We start from the raw sequence: 23394 nt of genomic DNA, 5'->3' as shown, positions 1-23394 counted from the left end.
AAAAGTGGGAAAATAATCAAATTAGATAGATAGATAGATAGATAGATAGATAGATAGATAGATAGATAGATAGATAGATAGATGAGAGGGGGGGGGCAGGCAGGCAGGCAAGCTGGCAGACAGATAATTATTGAATAACCAAGTTCTTTGAGACTGTGTATGAGAAATGCATAATGCTGCTCCCTGAAGGCAAGGATCCAACCCCAGAATCCCTCTGGAAAGTGCCATAGCTTTTGTGGTATAGAAAAGTATTAAATACACAAAGAGTAATTATATCAAATGTAGAAAATAAATGTGTGAGGAAAGCAACATGAAGTGAATCACCTACTTTCCCCCTCTACAGAGCATAGTCAGTTGTTAACTTCGGCTCATGAGCACTAGCAGGCAGCCATTAAACCCTGAGGACTTTGGCTCAGCAACAGCCTGAGCAACTTTTATCTCTCTATCTGTTCCTGACAAGCATGCTGTGTTGGCACAAAGAAAGAGCTCTAGTCTGAAGGAGAGAATCTAAACCTACTATTCCTGTGTTCTTTCAATTGACGTGCATTCTTCTACATCTTCCCCCCACCCCTTCTTTTTTGGTTTGTGATAGGCTGGATGAAAACATGAATGTCTGTGTTGCTGATTTTGGGCTTTCAAAGAAAATCTATAGTGGAGATTATTACCGTCAGGGCTCTGCCTCAAAGCTGCCAGTGAAGTGGCTTGCATTGGAAAGCCTGGCGGACAATCTCTATACAACTCATAGTGATGTGGTGAGTGGAGATTTTTTTTTTTGCTTTGTTTTCATAATTATCAGTGAGATGAAGAAATATATAATTCTATTTTGCTGGCTAGGTATTCTGTGATCACAGTCATGTTTATTTTTGATGATCTTTGCACCATAATTGTTATAGGCGCTGATACAGGTCAGAGTACAAACCAACCAGATTTATTCTGCCATATAATCATGAACCAGATCGTGAAAAATGAATGTGCTAGCTTTTGACCTGAATCTGCAGCTGCAACACTTGGTCTGCAAAACAATCAATCACAGAGATAATTCCTAAAGAAAATAGCAGCTTAATTCATACCTTCCTTTGAAATACATAGGCAGAAATGAGATCTGGATCCTCTCCAGTCAGCACATTAAAGGTTTTATTGGTAGAATAGATTTTAGATCTTTAACATGGCATTTATTATTGTCTATATAGGACCCTTGATACCTATCAAATGCTCTGCATTTTTCTGATTTCTATTTTATCACTTCTGATTTTCTACTTTCTCTTTTCTTTATGTAACGTTGTCCTTCTACTTTATTACATAATAATGGCCAATTATATCATTCCAAGCTTGTATCTACACTTTGCTTAAATGCTGTGCTATATATAAAATATGATGATGAATTGTATCATATTGATCATGCAAAATCTTGTAAAAGCAGGACAGGAAATACAGGTTTAAATCCATAATTGGGAGCAGAATTACATTTCTAAGTGAAGCGGTCATTATGTGAAACACGTGACTGTACCACTTAGCGACACCAACTCCAGTTGTGGCCATTAAGGGAGGGCCTCACACGTCTCCTGCCCTGCCATGCTTGCCTCCACTTCAATTTTCTCTGCCCCTCTATGTTTCCCCAATCTCTGCTCTTTTGCTCCCCCTGCCCTCTGCTAACCCCAGCTGATGTTCAGTCTTCTTCCTCCTGCTGATGTGTACTTAGCTAAATTTTGAGCAGGTGACTGCAGGAATGCAATGCTGCAATGGCTGTAACTTTGAGTTCCAAACATTCATTCATCTCCATCGTAATTTCAATGAGTCGCTGAACAAGAGGCCGCAAAGCAAGAATTACCTAGAATGTAACATCTACACTTCTCTGAGTTCGTATGAACAGGAAGGTGGACTGTATATCCTAATCTGAAGTCTCTGTAGGTCCTTTCTTGAAATGGTGATGAGTATCAAGACTTGGATGTTTCTCAGAACTAATGCACAATACACAATCACTTAAAAGTACAAGTCTTTGTGAATTCAGTTCCCAGGAGGGAGTGTGAATTCCATTGTTCCAAATAAAATGAAAACTGCCACATACTGCCTTCTGATGGTCAGCATAAGTATAACCATCACCCAGGTGGTTTGTACAGGAAAGTACAGCCTCTCTTTTGTTATTCCACATGTATTCCTTTGGTTATTATGTACATGTCCATGTAAGCTGAGTGTGTGTGTGTGTGTGTGTGTGTGTGTGTGTGTGTATAGGTCTTTGGTTGTTCGGGTTTGCTCCCGCGTAAAATTGGAAGTGCAAACCCGAACAACCAAAGACCTACATACAAATACCCGCGAAAACCTCAGAAAACATACATATACATATATACATATACATACATACATACATACATACATATATATATATATAGGTCTTTGGTTGTTCGGGTTTTCTCCCACGTAAAATTGGAAGTGTCTTGGCAACGTTTTGATGAAGTCCCATTCGTCATCTTCAGGCTGGTGCTTTCAGCTTCGTGCCTCGAGCAGCAGTGTGTGGTCTTGGCTGTTTCTTCCTGGTGAACTGTATTTTGGGGTGTAGGCTGTTGAGGTGTGTGTGGCAACGCCACGGTGGTTATGAACACATCTGACTACCAAACCAAATTAACCAACCTACTCCAAGACTCCACATACAAACCCCTAAATACAGATCCCACCACCTACCTGGAAAAAACCACCAGATCCAAAATAAAAGCCTCCCCCATTAGCGAAGAGATCCAGCAAAGAATCATTCCCAGAGAGAAATCATCCAGATGCCCCAAACTCTATGGTCTCCCCAAGATACACAAAGAAGGAACCCCACTCAGACCTATAGTCAGCTCCATAGGCTCACCTCTACAAAACCTAGCCAAATTTCTCGCCAAACAACTACAGCCCTATGCAGAATCCATCACCTCACACGTAAAAAACTCATTCCAGTTTATAGAGATCATAAAGAAACAAAACTTACAGCCCAGCGACCTACTAGTGAGCTTCGATGTCATATCCCTCTTCACCCAAGTGCCTATCAAAGAAGCCTTGACAGCTATCCAAAACAAATATAACCCCCCCAAACACATCTTAGATCTGACCAACCACTGCCTATCCAACACATACTTCATCTATAATGGACAAAAATACAAACAAACAGAAGGAGCACCCATGGGATCACCCCTCTCACCTGTCATTGCCAACCTCTACATGGAACACTTTGAAACCCAAGCTCTAGAAAAATCGGATCACAAACCCAAACTCTGGCTCAGATACGTAGACGACACCTTCATAATCTGGCCACATGGGAAAGAAAAACTGGACAACTTCCTCACACACCTCAACAGCCTACACCCCAAAATACAGTTCACCATGGAAACAGAAGCTAACAACCAACTTCCCTTCCTGGATGTCTTAGTCTACAAGAAATCCAATGGCTCCCTAGGACACACCATCTACCAGAAGAAAACACACACAAACCGCTATCTGCACGCTCTCTCACACCACCACCCAGCACAGATCAACTCTGTAGCCAAGACACTCATCTCCAGAACAAAACGCTTAGCTGACGAACAACACCTAAAACCCGAACTACACACTCTCACCAATGTACTAACATCCAATGGATTCCATAGAAATAAGATTACAAACCTAATCCAAAAAGAAACCCCCACTAAAATCCAAGACAAAGAACAAGAAAACGGCAAAGCCATCCTCCCATACATAAAAGGCATCACAGACAGAATCAGTAAGATCCTCCATAAACACAACATCAAAACAGCATTCTGCACAAACAGAAAAATATCCACCATCCTTAGAAACCCCAAAGATAAAATTGAATTAGAAAATCAAGGAGTATACGAAATCCCATGCACCACTTGTCCCACCACATACATCGGACAAACCAACAGAAGAATAAGTGCACGCATTGAAGAACATAAGAACTCAGTCAAAAAAGAGGAACCAACATCTTCCCTGGTCCAACACCTTAAAGCCACAGGACATGAAATTGACTTTAAAAATACCAGAACCATTGCCAAAAGTGAACATTTTAATAACAGAATAATCAGAGAAGCCATCGAGATAGAAAAACGCCCACACAGCATGAACAAGCGAGATGATACCTCCCGCCTACCAGCCATTTGGAAACCCGCCCTTATTGACAAACGACTCCCTAACACAAAAAATGATACCAGACCCACACTCACAAAAACCACACAGGATGTCACCACCAACATCCACGCAAAAAACAAACCCAAAGCCACACTGACTATGAGGCACGACCACAAACCAGAAGCCAGACCACAGCTGCATCATTAGCCACTTTAAACCCCCCCAATCCATACATGAAGCAAACTGACACCCTCCATGAAGAGGAAGCACGACCACGAACGCGAAGCCAAGGAATGGCAGGGCAGCCCAAAATCTTGAATCCCTCTGCAACTCAGACTAACCTGAGCACAACCAAACAGAACACTCCCCCAGCCAATCAGAGCACAGCCAACCCCCCAGCCAATCAGAGCACAGCCAACCCCCCAGCCAATCAGAGCTAACCAATCAGAACACACCTCCACCCAATCAGAACACAGCCAAGCTCCCACCCAATCAGTTCATACCTCCACTGGCAGTTAAAAGGAAGAAACAGCCAAGACCACACACTGCTGCTCGAGGCACGAAGCTGAAAGCACCAGCCTGAAGATGACGAATGGGACTTCGTCGAAACGTCGCCAAGACACTTCCAATTTTACGTGGGAGAAAACCCGAACAACCAAAGACCTACCTACAAATACCCGCGAAAACCTCAGAAAACATATATATATATATATACTCAGCTTAATTCTCCCTTAATTCTTTGCTAGCAATCCAAATTTTAGATGTCTCTGTGTGTGTGTATGCATACTGAAGAGTTCTTAAAAAATAACCTGTTCATGCAAAACACTACTGATTACCAGACACAGTTGAAAATGCTTGTTTTTTTCTGTATATGTAACTCCTTTTCTTCCTCACCTGTTTCAATTCCATTTCAGTGGGCATTTGGTGTGACTATGTGGGAAATTGTGACCCGAGGGCAAACTCCGTATGCAGGCATTGAAAATGCAGAAATTTACAACTACCTCATCAGTGGGAACAGACTGAAGCAGCCGCCAGAGTGCCTTGAAGACATGTGAGTGGCTTATCAGCTTATTTTCTTATCCAGGCCTTGGCAAAAATTGTCAAGTTTTGAACAAGTGCTCAAGTGCATTTCAGTACTGTTTGAAAACCTACCTACCAATGCACTATGCCTATAGGAGTGATTGCATTCACATACTTTTAATTTGAAAAAAAAATCTGGTGTGCTTCAAGGAAATGTTTCTAAATTATTTTAAACAAGTATTTATAACCTAAACAGACATGGAGGTATACCACCATACAAATGCTCTATTCACAGCACATATGTTGTGTTGTTGTACAATCGCAAAGTCATGTCTCTGTGGCCCCATGGACTAGAGCATGTCAGGCCCCCCATCTCCACAGTCCCAAACCCATGCCCCCTCATCTCCACAGTCCCAAACCATGGCCACATTGTCTAACCATCTCATTCTCTGCCATCCCCTTCTCCTTTTACCTTCAATCTTTCCCAACATTGGGGGCTTTTCCTTTGACTCCTCTCTTCTCATTTGTTGGCCGAAGTATTTGATTCTGAGCTTCTGTATCTGTCATTCCAAAGAACAGCCAGGGTTGATTTCCTTTTAGAGCATATATAATGGATGTTTACTGGGAATGAGTTCCAGTATGTCAAAGATGTTCAGCATTTTAGTGTCCAGAAGTCTTTATTTCCTCATACATACATAGAACTAAAATTTTCCTTTGTTCTCAGTTTTGAAAGTTCCCAGTTCTGGAAATTTTAAAACAGGATAATCCTATTCTAGGATTTAATATAGCATTGCAATATATTTCCCAAACAACCAAAATTCACAAATTTACAACGAAATTCACTATCTTAGTTCAAAAGGATTCCAGGAATCAAAAATAACAATTTGAAAACTATATAGATTGCAGGTGGTCCTCATTGCATTATTTCAATATTCATTTATTATTGCCATAGATAATTCCAGCTATGGTTTAGTAACTGTGATTGTTTCACAGTCATATTTATATACAGCACTCGATTAATTTGAAAAAAAAAGCGGATCTTGCGCTTGGGAAAATGCTAGGAAGAAAAAAAAAATACTGCATTCCCAAAAAATAGATTTCTGCTTAATAAACACACAGAGCAGATAATTTAAATACAGTAGCAGTTCAGCAATGATGGAATTATAATGTAAATGAAGATTAAAGGTGCAAAAATATTAATGACGTACGTTCAGTTTTAAGTATCTTGAGAAATCATCCAGTGAACAGAATAGGTATTTCTACTATTCATTAGCCTCCGTACCTACCCCTAGGATGGAGCTCATTATCAGTAGCCATTTTTCAAGAGGGAAGGGACTTGCAGATGGCTCTCCTTGTTTTGTCTCAGCACTCTGTCCTCTGGCTTGCCTTGCAGCTACGATCTCATGGGCAGATGCTGGCATTCGGAACCCAGGCTACGTCCAAGCTTTGGAGCTCTGAAACTGCAGCTTGAAATGATTTTGGCAAGACTGTCGTTGCTTTCAAACAGTCAGGACCCTCTTTATGTCAATGTTGGGAGATCCCAAGAAGCTTGCAGGAGCGAAGTCGCCATGAATTGTCCCTTTGGAACCTTGAATGGGGAAACAGGAACAATTGCGGCTGTGACTAGTAACTACCGTTATATCATGAACCCGTTGTGCCTTGGAAATGATGCAGAAAGTGAAAGACATCTGGATTTATCTGATGGAGAAGCTCAGAGCCTCCTTTACGATCTGGAGATGGGAGCAAAACTATGTTAACCCAAACAAAAAAAATTAGACTTTACTTTTTCCTCCAATAAGATGTGTGTATCTTATTGTATCATCTTATGGTGTCACCAAACAGAGACAGTTGGAAGCTGCTTTTAACCAACAGAAGTTGTAATAATTAACGTCAGCTGCATCTGTGGCTTCTGACAGCTGTTTTGGAGCTAACATCTCAAATTGATAGAATCACCTCCTGGCCTTCCGAAGGAAACCCTGCAATTGTCTGGGAAATGCAGTGGGAGTGGCCTCTGGATAGCCGGCTGAGTCACAGTATTATCCCTGAGAATTGGGGTTAAGTACTCTGCATATTTTGGGGTGAAGGGTGTTTTTTTTTTCCCTTAACAGATATGGGAGAAGAGGCATGTGCCACATACTCCAAACAACGGATACTATCTTTCAGAGCATGAGAAACAAAGAGCCTAATTTAGCAGTAGCTACCTCAGTGGTGCTCGAACTGGGTTCTATATTGCTGCTTCTCTACAATGAAGAAACACTGGGCTTTTTCTCAGAGTGGTGTTTAGTTGGCAGAGGAAAGCACTCCTGGCAAGATAAGGAGATTGAGCAAGGGTATTCTGATTTCCATCTTTCCCCACAGGTTCTTATTTGCCTACTTTTTTTTCTACTTTCTGATTTGAATCATACAGATTTTTCCCCGTTTATAACAAAACTGACCATGTACAGAGTGTTAGAATTTATGGGAATAATTCAAAACTAATAAAAACACCTGCATTGGAATAATTTTGCATTAAGATTACAATCTTGGACCCATTTACCTGACAGTAATCTCACAAATTCAGTGGGATTTACTTATGAACAGGCATTATAAACTGCAAAATTCTATTTCAGTGGGCACACTTTCTGGCATATAACTTCACTTCCATTTCCTGTCTAGTTACTACAATGATGTGGCTGAAATATTAGCCTTGATTTCCATATGTATTTCTTGGGAATTTGGAGGGAGCTAGACTTCCCCCAAAATGAAAAACAAAGTGCTGAGGGGTTTCATATGGGTTATAAGTATATATAGCTTATAAGTATAAGCAATATCATTTTATTGCTACAAAAACACACACAATGTCTAAAACAATAGAAGGAGGCAAATTCTTTAAAAACCTATTAATTTTATGCATCTATCCTGCCATCTTTTCTTTTCTTAATAAATATTAGCGCAATTAAATAAATGATCGACTGACATTAGTGGAAAACTTTCTCTTCCTAATACAAAGAAAGAGTTGTTTTCAGTTTGAAAGCCTGAGAATCACTGGCTTGTAAAATTAAAGGTTTTCTTAAATGCTTTTTCAGCGTTTCTGTAAAAATTAAGTTCCACTGCATTATTTTGTGCCTTCAAGTCTTGACTTCTGATACAGCTACCTAATTCAGCAACATTCCAGAAAAAAGTTTCCATTTTTAATCTGTGATTTCTCAGTTCAACTTGAATGATTAATCACAATAGGAAAGTACCATATCGTGTGCTTTCAAATGGGATGGCAATGAATACATTTGTTCTTCTAGCTATTTCAAATACAGTGTAAGCCTTGTGGCTTGGGTCCCTAATGTGATGTCCAAAAGCAGCAATGTGCCTACCAGTACATTTCTTAACATCTGCTAATATACCTTACCTGATTGTATTTATTTACATTCTTTTAGTAAGCAACAATGATTGGGAAGCTAGCATGTTTCAAACACAGCATCAGGGTTAAATTTCCAACAATATCACTGGACTCTCATAGGCTCTGATGGTATTTTGGGAAATTAAAATGATCAGTGGCTGCAATTTGGGATTTCATTTTCCTTCTAGTAAAAGAAGTTTTGTGACTAATCTCATTTATCTTGGCAGCCATTTGGCGGGAAAGCCTATAATATTCTTTTAAAATGCTAAATGTGCTCACTGATTTAAAAATGTAAAAAGGCTTAAAACTCTCTTCATTAATGGTGTTCACCAAAAATGTTTCTTCTTCTCAGTTGTAGAAAATTAGTAATCTAAAATTTCTGTAATTCCAGCCATCAAAGAAATCCTCAGGAGGGACCTTGACAAAGTTCTTTGTACCTATTAATTTACCTTTTAATTATTTTTTTCAATCTTTTTTCTCCACAAAAATAGGATGCTTAAACATGATATGCCTCCAAGAATTAAGAGGCATAGTCAGGTGGCAATACTTTACAAAGTAAATAATTTATCTGTGCTATTCCATCTCTGCTATTCCATCTCTGCCTTTTTCTACCCCAGCTCTCCAGATAAACGTTAAATGTGAATGTTAAATTCCATCACAAGACACTGAAGTGTGCTGATAGAAGAAATCGCATTCTATAATATCTGAAGAGTTGTGAGTTGGAGAAGGCTCCTCCGTTATCACCTTTCCACATAGCTAAGAAATAGAATCCACCGGAGTCTCTACAGATAAGACAATGGTTTGGTCTTACTGATCTGTGGTGGGACAGAGGTTAGGATACAGTATTGCAGGATAACTCTGCCTATTTCCAGGAGTTCAATCCTGACCGGCTCAAGGTTAACTCAGCCTTCCATCCTTTCAAGGTCAGGAAAATGAGGACCCAATTGTGGAGGGCAATATGCTGATATTGTAAACCGCTCAAGAGAGTTGTAAAGCAGTGGACCCCAAACCTTTGGGCACCAAGGGAAGGTTCCGTGGAAAAAAAATTTCTCACAGACTGGGGAGAGGGTACGTGGTTTCATACGTTTCCTATATCCTGCACACGTGCAGATGAACGTTTGTTCACTTGCATAGCCAGTTCCTATGGGGGCTGAGGACCCCTGCTGTAAAGCACTATGCAGTGGTATATAAGTCTAAATACTATTTCTATTAGTTAATTATGCTACATTTGGAGGATAGTAAAAATGGTCCCACCAGACAATTGGGAGAGAAACAATTTATTAAAAGGCAGAAACAGTATTTGGCCTTTTTCTATTTCTATCTGTCCTATGGAAACATTTTCTTAAATTCTATCACCAGATTCCTTAACAACCACTATGAACTATATTATAATGTTTATTTCCTTGTCTGCCTTGTTTGCATATTTTGTGGCTTTTTTTTACATAAAAGCAGGGAAACACAATCCATCCTGGCCAGAAAGGGCAATAACAAGGATGATTGTTGTCCAAAAGCCTTCCACATCTGAACAAAAGTTGTGTGTATGTGTTTGGGAGCACAGCAAATTGCTCCTATGCCTTATTCAACCACATTCATTCACTATAGGGACCTTTCTCCCCAATCTAGTACACAATGGAATAGAAACTTCACATCGTCACAATGCAATACCAAAAGCAAGTCATTAATGTGGTGCATGGTAAAAGAGGGGGCATGCTAATGATATATTATGAACAATAGTCCTGTCAGTGATGTTAAGGAATTCTATATTTCATGTTCTGGCTTGAAGTGAAAGAGTTGGGATCAAATAAGCTATGTAGCCCAGTTTCAAATACCATATTTTCATCTAAGTCTCAACAATAAATAAATGTTCTGCAATAGTTCATGGGTACGTACTTGATTGAATTAAACCAAATATAAGCATGCTCTCATGGATCCTGTTGGCTGTGAAGTGGACGTTGGCAAAGCACTTCCCTTCTATTAAGCTTGTTTAAAAGAAACATAGAAGACTACTGCACAGCCATATCCTGGCTTCCATACTATGTGATGTAAGACATTGTAGTGAGCATCAATATGGCCCCATTATACTGTACCAACATACTAAGATCTGAATGTTTTTCATTGTGTATTTTTCAATAGCAGAAAACTAAAAATCATGCACAATGAACAGGTTCTGATTTTTTTTAAGGGAGGGGGTTAAAACTGTGTACATAAAAAAAAATATGATCGCAGAATCCGGGGGAAAGAATTGGGATGAAATTGGAGAATGGTTAGACTGATGATAGAATGGAGTAGAGAGAAAGATGTCCAGAGATTTTTTCCCCCTTTAACACTTAGTGCTTTGTTGTAGGTGTAGGAATTCAGTCACAGTGAATTCAATTCGATTTACTCCCAAATAAATGCCTGTGGGATTACAGATTGTTTCTGCAGCAGCCATTTGGCAAGAACACTAAATGTACATATAAAATCTAATTTTCTGAAGCATGTATCTAGTTTTTATGATTTTTTTAAAAAAATAAAATATATACTGTGTCGTATTAATTGACTGGTTATATGCTGTTAAGTTGCTGTCAACTCTTAACAACCACATACATATTCTCCAGGAGGAACTGCTCTCAATTTGGTCTTCCTACAGTGCACCCAATACCACTGTCCATCTATCTCAGGGGTCTTCAAATTTGGCCCTTTTGTGGCTTGTGGACTTCAGCTCCCAGAATTCCTCAGCCAGTATGCCTGGCTGAGGAATTCTGGGAGTTGAAGTCCACAAGTCATAACAGGGCCAAGTTTGAAGACCCCTGATATATCTAATAATCATCCTCTTCTTTTTCCTTTCAGTATTAGGCCCTTCTCCCAAAAGCTAGATATTTGCATTATGTGCCCAAAGTAGAATAACTGAAGCCTGATAATTTATACCTCAAGTAAAAACTCTGGATTGATTTGTTTGATGAAACATTTGCTTTCTTACCTGTCCATAGTATCCTCATGACTCTGCTCCAACACCAACATTCAGAAGCTTCAATTCGTCTTTTACTCATTTCACTTTGGTTGCTTTTTAAAAGACCAGAGTAGAATTGATTACACTGATGCATGGAATCGATGGAATAATAAGATAAAATGCATTGAAACAAATGATCACCTTTTTTTGCAAGACTGAATAGGCAAAATTGGAGCATAGGATGAAATTATACAACCTTACTCTTAATACATTAATAATATGCTAGGATTCAAACAATGTGCTAAATGTAAACCATGGTTTGCAAACCTCAATGGTTACATTTGCAAACTATACTACAGTAATGTGCAGGAGATCCCCAACACTTTTCCTAGCAGTATCCTGATATGGTGCTTCTCAAATATGACAAAAGGCTAATTTTGGTTGCCATAACTCTTACTTGAAATAAAAAGCCTTTTAAGCCTGGAAATAAAGGTCCCAAGAGACAAAACAACTGTTTTTACCCTTTACCTCCCCCAAACCTTAAAGCCAAGTGAAAAGTTATCTTTAGCCTTCCACTGAAATCTCTGCATTATAGGAAAGCTTTATGAAGTCCAGTAGTACATCAAGATACATCATGTACTCTGTGTCTGTGTCTGTGTGTCTCTTTGAGTTAGTGTTGATTCCTGGTGAATGCCTGGACACTCCCTGAATTTTCCTGGGCAGGATTTCAGAAGCAGTTTACCCTTCTCTTCTTCCTAGGGCTGTGTGTGAGTGAATGGCCAAGGTTATCCAGCTGGTTTTGTGCCTAAGGTGGAACTAGTACTCAGAGTTTTGTTTCTAGTCTGGTGCTTTAACCACTATACCAGACTGATTTTCATGTAGCGACAAGCTCCAAACCAAAAAACGTTTCCTATTTGTACTCCAAATGAACCCCAGTACCGCACATTCTTCTAAGGCTTAAGGACATGTATGAATCCCAAACTTTTATCTTGTATTATCATAGGCATGGCACCATTGCACGTGAGGCCATATGCCAGTAGCGAGGTCCTCATACTTGCCAAACCAGACTTCTAGAGGAGATGAGACTGTTGTTATGAGGGGGTCTATTGGGAGGAATATTGTAGTGTTAGGATGTCTCAAAAAACCTCAGAAGGCATTGCAAACCACTCCTATGTGATTATTTGTTACTACCGTTCATACATTTGTGCAACAACAGGTAGCGGAAGACTAAAAATGGCAAACAATTTGCCAAAGTAATCAAAAGCATCACACTGATGGCAATTCATACATTTAAACATTTAAAATGGGCTCACATGATCTCTTGATCCAGAGACTGGGGTGGGTGGGAGCCATATTCAATTTTTTTAAAAGGCAGCCCATCAGGGGACTGATGTTCCAGCTACAGTGATGAAGAAGGCATATCTCCTAGGTCCTGTAAGATGATGCTTCTTAATAAATGAGATGGACAAAGAAAAGTGGAGACAAACTCACAAATAACTGGCTTCTATGTCCATACTGATGCCTGCATGCTGTTTTATATAAAAATGCAGAAGGAGGTGGCTCAGCAGACTGACTTAATTTCATCTACATTCTTCATCCTCAGACAAAATCTAAACTTCAGACCTTGTTCATAATATCTGACCTAGTTTTGTTTTTCTTTCTTCCCCTGATTTCAATGTCATATCAGTCTGACAAAGAGTTCTGAAGAACTCAGAAATGAGCAGGCTCTAAAAATACCATCAAAATATGGGTTTCATTTATTACAGAAATGGGATCTTGTGCTGATAAAAGTGCTATTATTCCTTGGTAATCCATATTGTTCACACAGCATTTTCAAATTCTGTATTATGTAAGGTGCATAATTTAATTCCTTTTTTTGAAAATTGCAGGCAAGTAGTCCTTCATTTACGACCATTTGTTCAGCGGCTGCTTGAAATTACAACAGTGCTATAGGAAGGGAATACAACATGTCATCGAAGTTACAGCTGCTGCAGCACCTCTATGGCCACATGATGAAAATTCAAGTGCTTGGCAATCCACCCACCCAAATGACCAGCCATAGGATGTGGCAACTGCTCCTACCCACCTACCTTCCTCCCATCCTGCCCTGCTGGGTCCCAGAGGCTTTGGGCCTCCTCCCCACCCTGGAACATCTTTGCTGGAATATTCATGAACAGGAAGAGTCATGTGGTAACTAAGTCAGCCAATGTGAAGAAAGTGCTACTGAGTCTGTGCAAAAAAAAGAGTATTGAGTTAGGAGCTGGATTTCCAGTCTCAAGGTTTGTCTCAAAGTTTTGTCTCTGGTCTGTCTCTGTAAGACGTCTTCATTAAGCTATGTTGCTGTAAAAAAGAATGGCATTGTAAATATTTTTATATAAATATAAAATTATTTGAATCAGCTAAATGCAGTCAACTGTGAGAGCTTCTGATTTATTTTTCACCAATAGAGAAATTAAAATTCTCTAACAGTCTTGCTCTGCTTACCTCTTCCAAAGATTGCTTTTCTGAAAGAGTGCTCAACTAATGAGGTACATGACCTTCCTAAGAATCACCTCATGCCATCCTGGAAGTGGGGACCATTTTGGAAGCGGATACCATTCTCATAATCTCTCGGAAGAGTGAGATTTTTCCAAATTTTCCAAATTGTACATTCAAAATGTGCGAAATTCACCCTTCTGAGAGATTGAGGGAATGGTGATCACTGCCAGTCGGCATCTGTAAGAAGGCCATTGCTCTTTTAGAAAGGCAATGTTTGGAAGCTATAAAATACATATACTTCGTATTTTATTAATCTTTGTGCAAACTGTGTCACAGTATTCTAGACTAGATTTTATCTGTGGGTCTTCTATTTATTCAGATTATTATTAAATTGTCTTCTAATCCAGTAAAGTCCCCTAAGGAAATTTACAAACAACTCACAAATTTCCAACTCCAAAATTATTAGGTAGAGAAAAACAAACAGATATAAAGGGTAAAATTAATACTCTTAATCACACTGGAAAACTAAGCAGAATAAAGTAAATGCCCAAGCAAATTCACATAGGAGGACACATCTAATACCTTCGGGACAATTACATATCTTGAAGATTTTGGCTGATAGAATCCAGAAGACCCTTTTCTAGCATGGCTCCCGCCCTTGGAAACATCTTGCCACAGAGAATAAGATCTGCCCCCTATTTTTTAGCCTTCAGGATAGGCCTAAAACTGGCAATGCTGGCTGGCACGGGGTCCTGAAGGAGAAGCTGTTGGCTTTTAAAATTTTTGTCATTGTAATCCATTTTTATATTTATAATCATTGAATGTTTGTTTTGAATGGTGTGGTGGTGAAGATACTCACCTCCCACTCAGAATGTTGAGAGTTCAATCCTAGATAGCAGCAGTTGTTTCTCTCCTAGAGGGCAAAGAAAAAATAACTGCTGTGAACTCCACATGATGTCAGGAAGGACATCCAGCCAGTAAACACTCAGCACCATCCAGTCGGCCCTGATTCTACCCCAAATTAAGGGATTACAGGATCGTAAAAAGGGATTTTTAAAAAATTGTTGAATGTTTTATCTTGATATAAGCCGCTCAGAATTGACTGAACTGCAAGATGGCCATCAAATAAATTATCTAGTGGTTAAAGCAGGCTAGAAAGCAAGAGACCGTGAGTTCAAGTCTCGCCTTAGCCATGAAAGCTAGCTGGGTGAACTTGAGCCAGTCACTTTCTCTCAGCCCAACCCACCTCACAAGGTTGTTGTGGAAAAATAGGAGGAGGAAGCCGTGTCAGATATGTTTGCTGCCTTGAGTTATTTATAAAGACAATAAAAGCAGGATATAAACAAAATAAAAAATAAAAATGCTGGCCGGGATTGAGGGTTGGTACTACTTAGTAAAGCAAGAGAACATTATTTGTTTTACTGGAAGGGAAGTGTCTAATCCGAAGAACTGAAAGGTGATAGCTTTACTCTCTGCATGCATAAGCCCTTTCCTTAAATAGTCCCACTTTAAATTGGTGAGGGTAACAATTCCCCAGTCTCAATGCTGAGGTAGTTCAGATTTCAGAATAGGGCACTATTCTGCCTCAACAATGATGAAAAAAAGTCTGCTGTGATATTTTTGTGTTGACCCTCAAACTGGAGGAAATTGCATTTGCACAGCTATGAGGAAGAGTAGTTGGGAATCGAAAGAAGTGTTGGCTGTCTGGCAAATTGCTATAGTGATGGTTGAGAAAGAACATTCTGTTTCAGTTTGCTGAAGGCAAGGCATAGCTCTCAATAAACGCTCTCGATGCATCTTACATTGCTTAAAGAACCTCCTAAATTAAACTATGACATATTTTGAAAACTGAAAATACTATTGCCTAAAATCAATTTTTATCAGGTTTTTTTCAATGTCTGTTCTCAACTCTTCATAGATTGCCTTACCAGCTTAAGCTCCCAGGCTACATACTACCCTTGATATAATTCTTTCTTTGGAATATAGCTGCCAAATGTTGGATTATTCTCTTGTGATATAGAGAGCATTTGTGCATTTGATAATTATCAAGGAAAAGGAAGTATAGTGCAGAAGTTTAATAAAAAGAAAGAAGAAATAAAGAAAGAGGATGGGAAAACCGTTTGAAACTTAGCAAAAAGAAATTTGTTACAGAATGCCATAATTGTGTGAAGACTTTACTATTTCCATTTTTCTAAACACATTAATAAACTTGTATGCTGGTCTTAAGCCCAGACAAATGGGGAGGATTGAGGTAAAACCTGGCAAACTACCTTGTAAAAACCTTGCCAAGAAAATTTTATGGGAAGCGTCTCAAATAAATCAGGTATGGTGCCCAACAATAGGACCCCCTGGGCCCAAAAGAACCCAAGAAGCTACTGGGGAAACACAAGGATCTCCAGTGAGTAGTCAAACATTAGTGGCTTACCTGGGCCAAATCCAGCAGTCCTGAATGCTAATGCAGCCATTGGTGAAAGCAAGAATCTGTGCTACGCAAAGACAGATTGGATAGCAATGTGGAATGTCTGATAAATGAGCAGGGTAAATTGGATATCATCAAATAGGAGATGGTCAGTTTGACAATTAATCTCCTTGGCACCACTGATATACTGGATAGAAAATGGATATCTTCAATTTGAGGAATTCACTATTTATTACATGACCCAATCCACTATTTATTACATGACACCAGGAAAACAAATAGAGGGGCATTTATCAAAAGCAAGAAATTTGCCCAAGCAGTGGAAAGTTTCTTGATGGTTAATAATCACATTATGGTCATCTGAATATGAGCCAATCTCCTCAAAATCACAGTTGTCCAAGTCTATGCCCCAATTACTGATGCAGCAGAGCTTGAAATCCAGGGTTTCTATGCCAGCATAAAAAAACCCTCTGAAGCAAATCTCCAAACAAGACATTGTTTACATACTGTGTGATTTCAATGCAAAAGCTGGCAGCCAGGCAGAAAGAGGCATCACTTGCAGTTTTGGATTTGGAGAGAAGAACAGTGCAGGCAATTATTTGGTTTAATTTTGCCATAAAAATTGATTTTGAATTATGAATACTTGATTCAAACAGTAAAGTGTTGCTTATACACTTGGACCTCACCAAATAAAGTGCACCGTAATCAGATTATATCCTATGCAACCATCAATGGTCCAGTTCAGCCCTCGCTGGCAAGAAATATCTGGGTGCTGATTTCAGTTCAGATCGTGAATTGTTGGTGGCTAAGATCAAATTACGCAACATCAGAAAGACAGTACCACCAAAGAAGTTTGACATCACCAAAATTCCTTCCAAGTGTGCAACTGAGATGAAAAATAGGCATTGTTTGATGTACGCTGACAAGAAATTCAAATGATCATAATTGAAACAGCTGTTGAACATATACAAGAATTTATATAATTTTGTGATTTTACACACACACACACTTTTATCTTAATGTTGTAAGCCAGTGGCAAACCTATGGCACGGGTGCCAGAGGCAGCACTTGGAGCCCTCTTTGTGGGCACACGCACCGTCTCCCCAGCCCCGCCTCCTCCCACGGCCCCCTCCTCACCAGCAACCCCCCTAGAGGAGAGTCGCCCCTGGGCGCGGCCCACACAAAGCAGCGCAACCAAGGACATGGTAGCCGGGGACAAAACTCCGCCTTGCGCCCCGTCGCACGCAGATGATGTTGTGGGGCATGGGCAGAGGGCGTGGCCGCTATAGCACTGCTGGGCTGCCTGGGTGATCTGTGGCAGGCCGTGGAGGTGGTGAGTGACCCAATTGGCAGGGGGGAGTGGGGATGGGGGTGGGGGAGCAGGTTTTGGGCACTCGGTCTCTAAAAGGTTCGCCATCACTGTTGTAAGCCATCCAGAGTAGTCTGACAGTGAATTGGGTGTCAAATTAAATAAAAAAATATGCAAAGCCACAGAAAAATCACAAGCCTTGTGTTTTAGGATTGGAAATTATCAGTGCTCATTCCATTGCCAAAAAAGGCAACTCCAAGGATTGTTCCAATTATCACACAATTTCAGTTTTGAAAATTGTTCCAATTACCAACACAAGCTGTAGATTGTTGAGATTATCTTTTTTTAAAAAAGGAAATAAAGACAAGAAAATTGTTTTGTCCCGATAGCCCAAAGTCCAATAAGTTTTTTATGATATCAATAAAAAACAATATGTGTAGCTCAGGATTAAAATGAGGGGTCCAGAGAGCACCAAGGACCCCTCAAGTTATTTATGCTGATTCTATGGCTGGGTTCGTAGAACATGCTGTTACAAATAAGCCAATCACATTTTTGCACAGCAGAGCATGTGAAGTTGAAGTTGAAAAGAAAAAATGTCAGAATCTATATTCTTATAAATGGAATGTCAAAAGATATGTTCCTACAACATACCTTATTGTACCAGATACTATTCTCATACTTACCCTGAACTAGAAAATTGAAGAAGCCCCAGCTAAACAGAGAAGCCATTTTTTTGTGTCTGCCTACTCCTATTTAGATTTAAAATTCTTTAAAAAAATATCACATCTTTATTATTTTTATAAATAACTCAAGGCAGCCCAACACACTTAATTCTCTTTTCTCTTCCTATATTTCTCATAACCACCCTGTAAGGGGAGTAGGGCTGAAAGAGAGTGACAAGCTCAAAGTCACCCAGCCAGCTTTCATGCCTAAAGTGGGACTAGAAATCACAATCTCCTGGTTAAAGCTTGGCAACTGAACTATCAGTTTGATTTTTAAAAATGGCTACATTGTAACTGAAGACACTGGAGACAGCTCCTTTGTTTGACTATATGTATACACATAAACAAAACAGTTGCAGCAACCTCAATGTTACAAAAATGCTCTTCCCTACTATTTTGTGCCGAAAGATGGATGAGAAAATAAACTCATGTTAACCCATTTTGACCCAGCTTATATGCCAACCTATCACAAGATAATATTCAATAAGCAATAGGCATAAAGGTAACAGTGAAGATCCAGCATTGATCCTTCTCTCGAAATAAAATAATTTATGATTAGTTGCCAGTGATTTGATATAAAATATACTACTAATCTGGCCAAAAGAGTAGAAAGCCATCATATAGTGACCAAGAACTATAAAAGAATTATTGTATGGCCAAGATTCCAACAACTAAGCATATTTGGCCACATAAGCTGATTGAAACAGACTATGTCTTGACTTATTCAACAAACTATGGTTAATAGCTCATCAATGTGACCTTGAATAGTGGCTTATTCAATAAACCACTGTTAAACCATGGCTTTAAACCATCCGCAAGCAGGGTCACTGTTTTAATCTTTCATTGTACAATTAAAGGAGTTAAATTTGAATCATTTACTTCATTTTGTAATTTCCATCGCTGAAATGCGAGTTATATAGACCAACAAGGAAAATGTAGTACTGATTACATTTCACTTTTTTAAGGAAGTGAAAACAAAAGTCTTAGGTTAGAAAAGAGCTCACAGGAGGCCTCGAAAAAGGGCTGTCCTTGGGCCAGGCATCATATGCCTACTACCCGGGAATCGAGGGCCGATGAACGCCCTTACTTTGGTGGATTGAAAAGGAGCCGGCACTTACAGACGTGCGAAGGGAGATGGTTTAGTTTTTGTGGGGGGGGGTTGTTGTTGTTGTTGTTTGCTCGAGTCTCTCCGCAACAAAAGGAGGAGGAGGTGCAAAGGACGGAGACCCAGTCTGGAAACGGGACAAGACTGGTGTGATACTGTCGAGGCTTTCTTCCGTCCTTTCCCCCCTCTGTGAAGAATAAACCGTCTTACACGCTTTCCCACGACGTTGCGGGAACGCTTAACTGCCCCCGGAGCGTAACCACAAACCCAGAGCCCGGAGCCGGAAGTGCATTGCGAGAGAAATTTCGGCGCGCTCGAGTGCTTCGAGTAAATGCGAAAGAGGGAAGCAAAACAGCAACGAGGTGCTTTAAGCACGAGAAATGTCAAACGGGCTCCTCCCATATTCTCGCCCTTCCTTTGTAAGGGCGAGTCCCTTTATTTGGTGGCGGCCGGAGAAATCCCGATTGCGCAACGGTCTAGCCTTTCCCCAGCCGCGAACTGTCCCCAAGTAAGCGAAACCGGTAAGCACGAAAAACGAGGGAAAACAGCAGGGGGGTCTAGAGAGACAGAGAGGAGGGAAGAGACTGGAAAAAAGGAAGACGAGAGCCACCAAGAGCACGTGACAAGCTGCAGGCGAAGAGGAGGTGTCGCGCGGGCTAGCACCGCGCCTGCGCCCCTTCAGGCGCGCCGACGACGTCACATGGGTGCGTGCGCACGTTCTCTCCATCGGGTAACACGATTTGGCTGTGAATATAGCAGGAAGGGGGAGGGGGTTACATCGTCCCACTCGCGATCGCACGGTAACAGCGGAGTCGGAGGGGGGGCACCGGGCCTATGTGTGTGGGGGGGGGAAAGGAGGGAACGGGAGGGAGGGAGAGAACTTTATTCTGCTTTCCACTGAGGAGCGAATCGCGCGCAACTTTCCGCGTGTCTCGCATACCTCCTGCTGTCTAAAGGCTGCCAGCTGAGAAAATTAACACCCGTTTTCCCGTCGGCCATGAGCGTCGTCTCGAAGCCCTTGAGGGGGAGGGGCGGGAACGGGCGGGAGCGCGCGGCGCCTCGCGTGTCAGGGAGAGGTTCCTCGCGCTACACGCGGAGCTCGCTTTTCGAGGCGCCGCCGTGTGTGGAGCGAGGAGCGGCGTCTGCGTCCCCGCTGCCAACCCCGGGCTGCGCAAGAGGATGGCATCCCCGTGGCCTTCGGGGAGGGTACGTGCCTATCGTACGCTGGGCGGCCCCTGGGTCTCGAACGCGCGCTTCTGCCCCTTTGGGCCTTCGGATTTTCTTCCGTTGGTTTTCCCGCTGTTCTTTCCCCGCCAAGCGCCCCCTTTGTTGACTCAGCCGCGTGTGGCAGGTTAGCCGTGCTTGGGAACCTTACCTCTGGTAAAGCGGGCCAGAGCTCTGCGCTGCTTAAGGTAGAGCTGCAGGGGGCTCTGAGCCACAATAAGGGGGGCTTCCAGTCTAAAGCACAATTCACACTTAACTAGTTTAGCATTCATCGTATCATGTCAACATAGGAAATCCCTAAGCTGTGATCAAGTTATACATAGGTAAAATGTGTCCTGCGAGTGCAACCATAAAGCGGGGAGGAAACAGTAACCTGGAGAGGCAGTCCACAGCTGTCTTTGGGAGCAGGTGACTTATCTAGGATGACTGGTTGAAAAGCCTGCAAACATGAACCAAAGTCTAATAGGGTACTGAATCTGGACTGCAAAACTCCAGATGACCATTAAATGTATCCAAGTGGGTAGAAAAAAGTAAAATCTATATTTCAAACTTATTAAAATATTTTACGAGCCCTGTTACTATTACTATGATCTTGTAATATTAGTGGTTCCTTTAAAATTACTGCTCTGAATGATATATGATAGAAATCATTAACACAATTGGCTCTTTGGCAGTTTTGTCCTTATTCTAATGTAATAACATTCCACAAACCATTTTGTTCTAGACTGCTGAAAGTCAACCTGAACAGATGTGCTTTGAAGTAAATGCAAATAAGGCCTAAGTGACATGCAGAGATTCTGGCATAATTGTGGAAATTAAATTATAAAGAATGTGATTTAGTACAAAATGCAGATTCAATCTGTGACTGATACAAGGTCATTCAGTTTTGTGTTTGAAGATTTTAATGCATAATTTTCTGGTTCCCCTATTCCGAATATACAAATACTTCAGAGAAAAATGATTTACTTTTATGGAATAAATGTAAGCTGTTGAGATATCAATTTGGTATGTTCAAAGCTGTACTAGGTGTATTCCTTTCTTTTTTCCAAAATTAGGTGTAAAATGTTCTAGAATGGTAGACTTCAAATTCCGTTCATCAATCCAAGTGTCTTATATATATTTTAGTGGAACAGTATTCTGTTGAATTAGAATAGATGATATGTCACTATTTTTTGTTTTACCAATAGAAAAGTCCAGATTTGAATAGAATCGGATAGTGCTGTGTGGCATGTTCAGTTTTTTTAATGAGCCCACTAAGAATTGTGCATGTTTGTGTGTTTGATTCTTCTTGTAATTTGGTATATTTAAGTTAAGTAATATGTATATATAAATAAAGTTGCATAAATCTATTTTTTTGAAATTATTGGTGTTTATAAAATGTAATATTTTAATATGGCTGGCTATTGTCTTTCTGCTTGTATATATGCTGTTTTGATTTTGCATAAATATTTCAGATGTGCTTTTTCTTTGAAAATACAGTTCAAGAAATAAAATATGTTGGCTTTTATCTGGTTTAACTATAGAAAGGAACAAATGGAAGGTGATTGATTTTTTTTCCCCTTTCTGTGCTAGTTCATTGCCAGTGCATTGGGGAAGCTGACTGAATAGAATGAACTACTTTTAAAGTCTTTTCCTTCCCTGTTTCTCATGCCTGGCACCATCCCATTTAACATAGTCTTCTTTTGGGAGGTTCCATATAAATGTTTATTTGGATTCAGCTTCATTCTCTTTACTCTTATCACAAATATCAGTGAGTTTATTAAACCATAAATTGTGGTTTGCAACAATAGCTGGAGTGAAATAACAAATTATGGTATAGCTCAGTGATGGCGAACCTTTTAGAGACCCAGTGCCCAAACCAAAACCCACTTATTTATCATCGGGTGCCAGATGGGCGTGGCTGAAGTGGTCATGGCAGACTGGGTGGGCAGGGCCAGGCCGGCAGGGGCCAGTTCCTCGCCATCTCTGGGGCACGACACGCGTGCCCACAGAGAGGGCTCTGAGTGCCGCCTCTGGCATAAGTGCCATAGGTTCGCCACCACTGGTGTAGCTTATTAAGATTTTTATATTAATTTTAAAAAGAATTTTATTGGATTCATTAGCATCAAATGCAACTTTTGAATTTTGAAAGATGTAATATGTAAATAGTAACAGCTGGAAGAGACCTTGAAGATTTAATCCAACCCTCTACTCAAGCAGGAGACCCTATATCAGGGGTAGGCAACCTTGGCTCTTTTATGACTCGTGGACTTCAACTCCGCTGGCTCAGGAATTCTGGGAGTTGAAGTCCACGAGTCATAAAAGAGCCAAGGTTGCCTACCCCTGTCCTATACCATTCTGAAGAAATGGCTGTCTAATATCTTCTTAAAAACCTCCAGTGAAGGAGCACCCACAACTTCTGGAGGCAAGCCGTACCACTAATTAATTGTTTTCACTGCCAGGAAATTTCTCCTTAGTTTTAGGTTGGATCTCTCTTTGATAAGTTTCCATTTCTTACTTCTTGTCCTGCCTTCAGGTGCTATGGTGAATAGGTTGACCCCCTCTTCTCTTTGGAGCCCCTCATATATTGGAAGACTGCTATCAAGACACCTCTAATCCTTCTCTTTGTTAGACTAGAAATACCCAGTTCCTGCAAACGTTAATTGTATATTTTATCCTCTAGTCCTCTAATCTTCTTTGTTGCTCTTTCCACTCTTTCTAAAGTCTCAATGTGTTTGTTG

General features: G+C 40.5%; 2 protein-coding genes across 8 annotated transcripts in view; both read left to right on the top strand.

The window, feature by feature from the left end:
- TYRO3 (TYRO3 protein tyrosine kinase) overlaps window positions 1-11019 on the top strand; it is a 72467-nt gene extending 61448 nt beyond the window's left edge. For both annotated transcript variants that reach the window (XM_039323891.1, XM_039323890.1), the window contains exons 17-19: window positions 593-752; window positions 5010-5146; window positions 6509-11019. In XM_039323891.1, the coding sequence (XP_039179825.1) occupies window positions 593-752; window positions 5010-5146; window positions 6509-6872 (661 nt within the window). In that variant the 3' untranslated portion in view covers window positions 6873-11019. The remainder of the gene's footprint in view (window positions 1-592; window positions 753-5009; window positions 5147-6508) is intronic.
- A 9079-nt stretch (window positions 11020-20098) lies between these two features.
- Window positions 20099-23394, top strand: part of MGA (MAX dimerization protein MGA) — a 59464-nt gene continuing 56168 nt past the window's right edge. For 3 of the 6 annotated variants that reach the window (XM_039323889.1, XM_039323888.1, XM_039323884.1), the window contains exon 1: window positions 20178-20250. The gene's annotated coding sequence lies outside the window, so the exon portion shown is untranslated. The other 3 variants (XM_039323885.1, XM_039323887.1, XM_039323886.1) reach the window with 3 other exon arrangements.

This window comes from Crotalus tigris, unplaced genomic scaffold (genome assembly GCF_016545835.1).
Source record: "Crotalus tigris isolate CLP2741 ecotype Arizona unplaced genomic scaffold, ASM1654583v1 scf7180000024286.1529876, whole genome shotgun sequence".
Taxonomy (NCBI): domain Eukaryota; kingdom Metazoa; phylum Chordata; class Lepidosauria; order Squamata; family Viperidae; genus Crotalus; species Crotalus tigris.
This window is presented reverse-complemented; position numbering and strand designations above follow the sequence as displayed.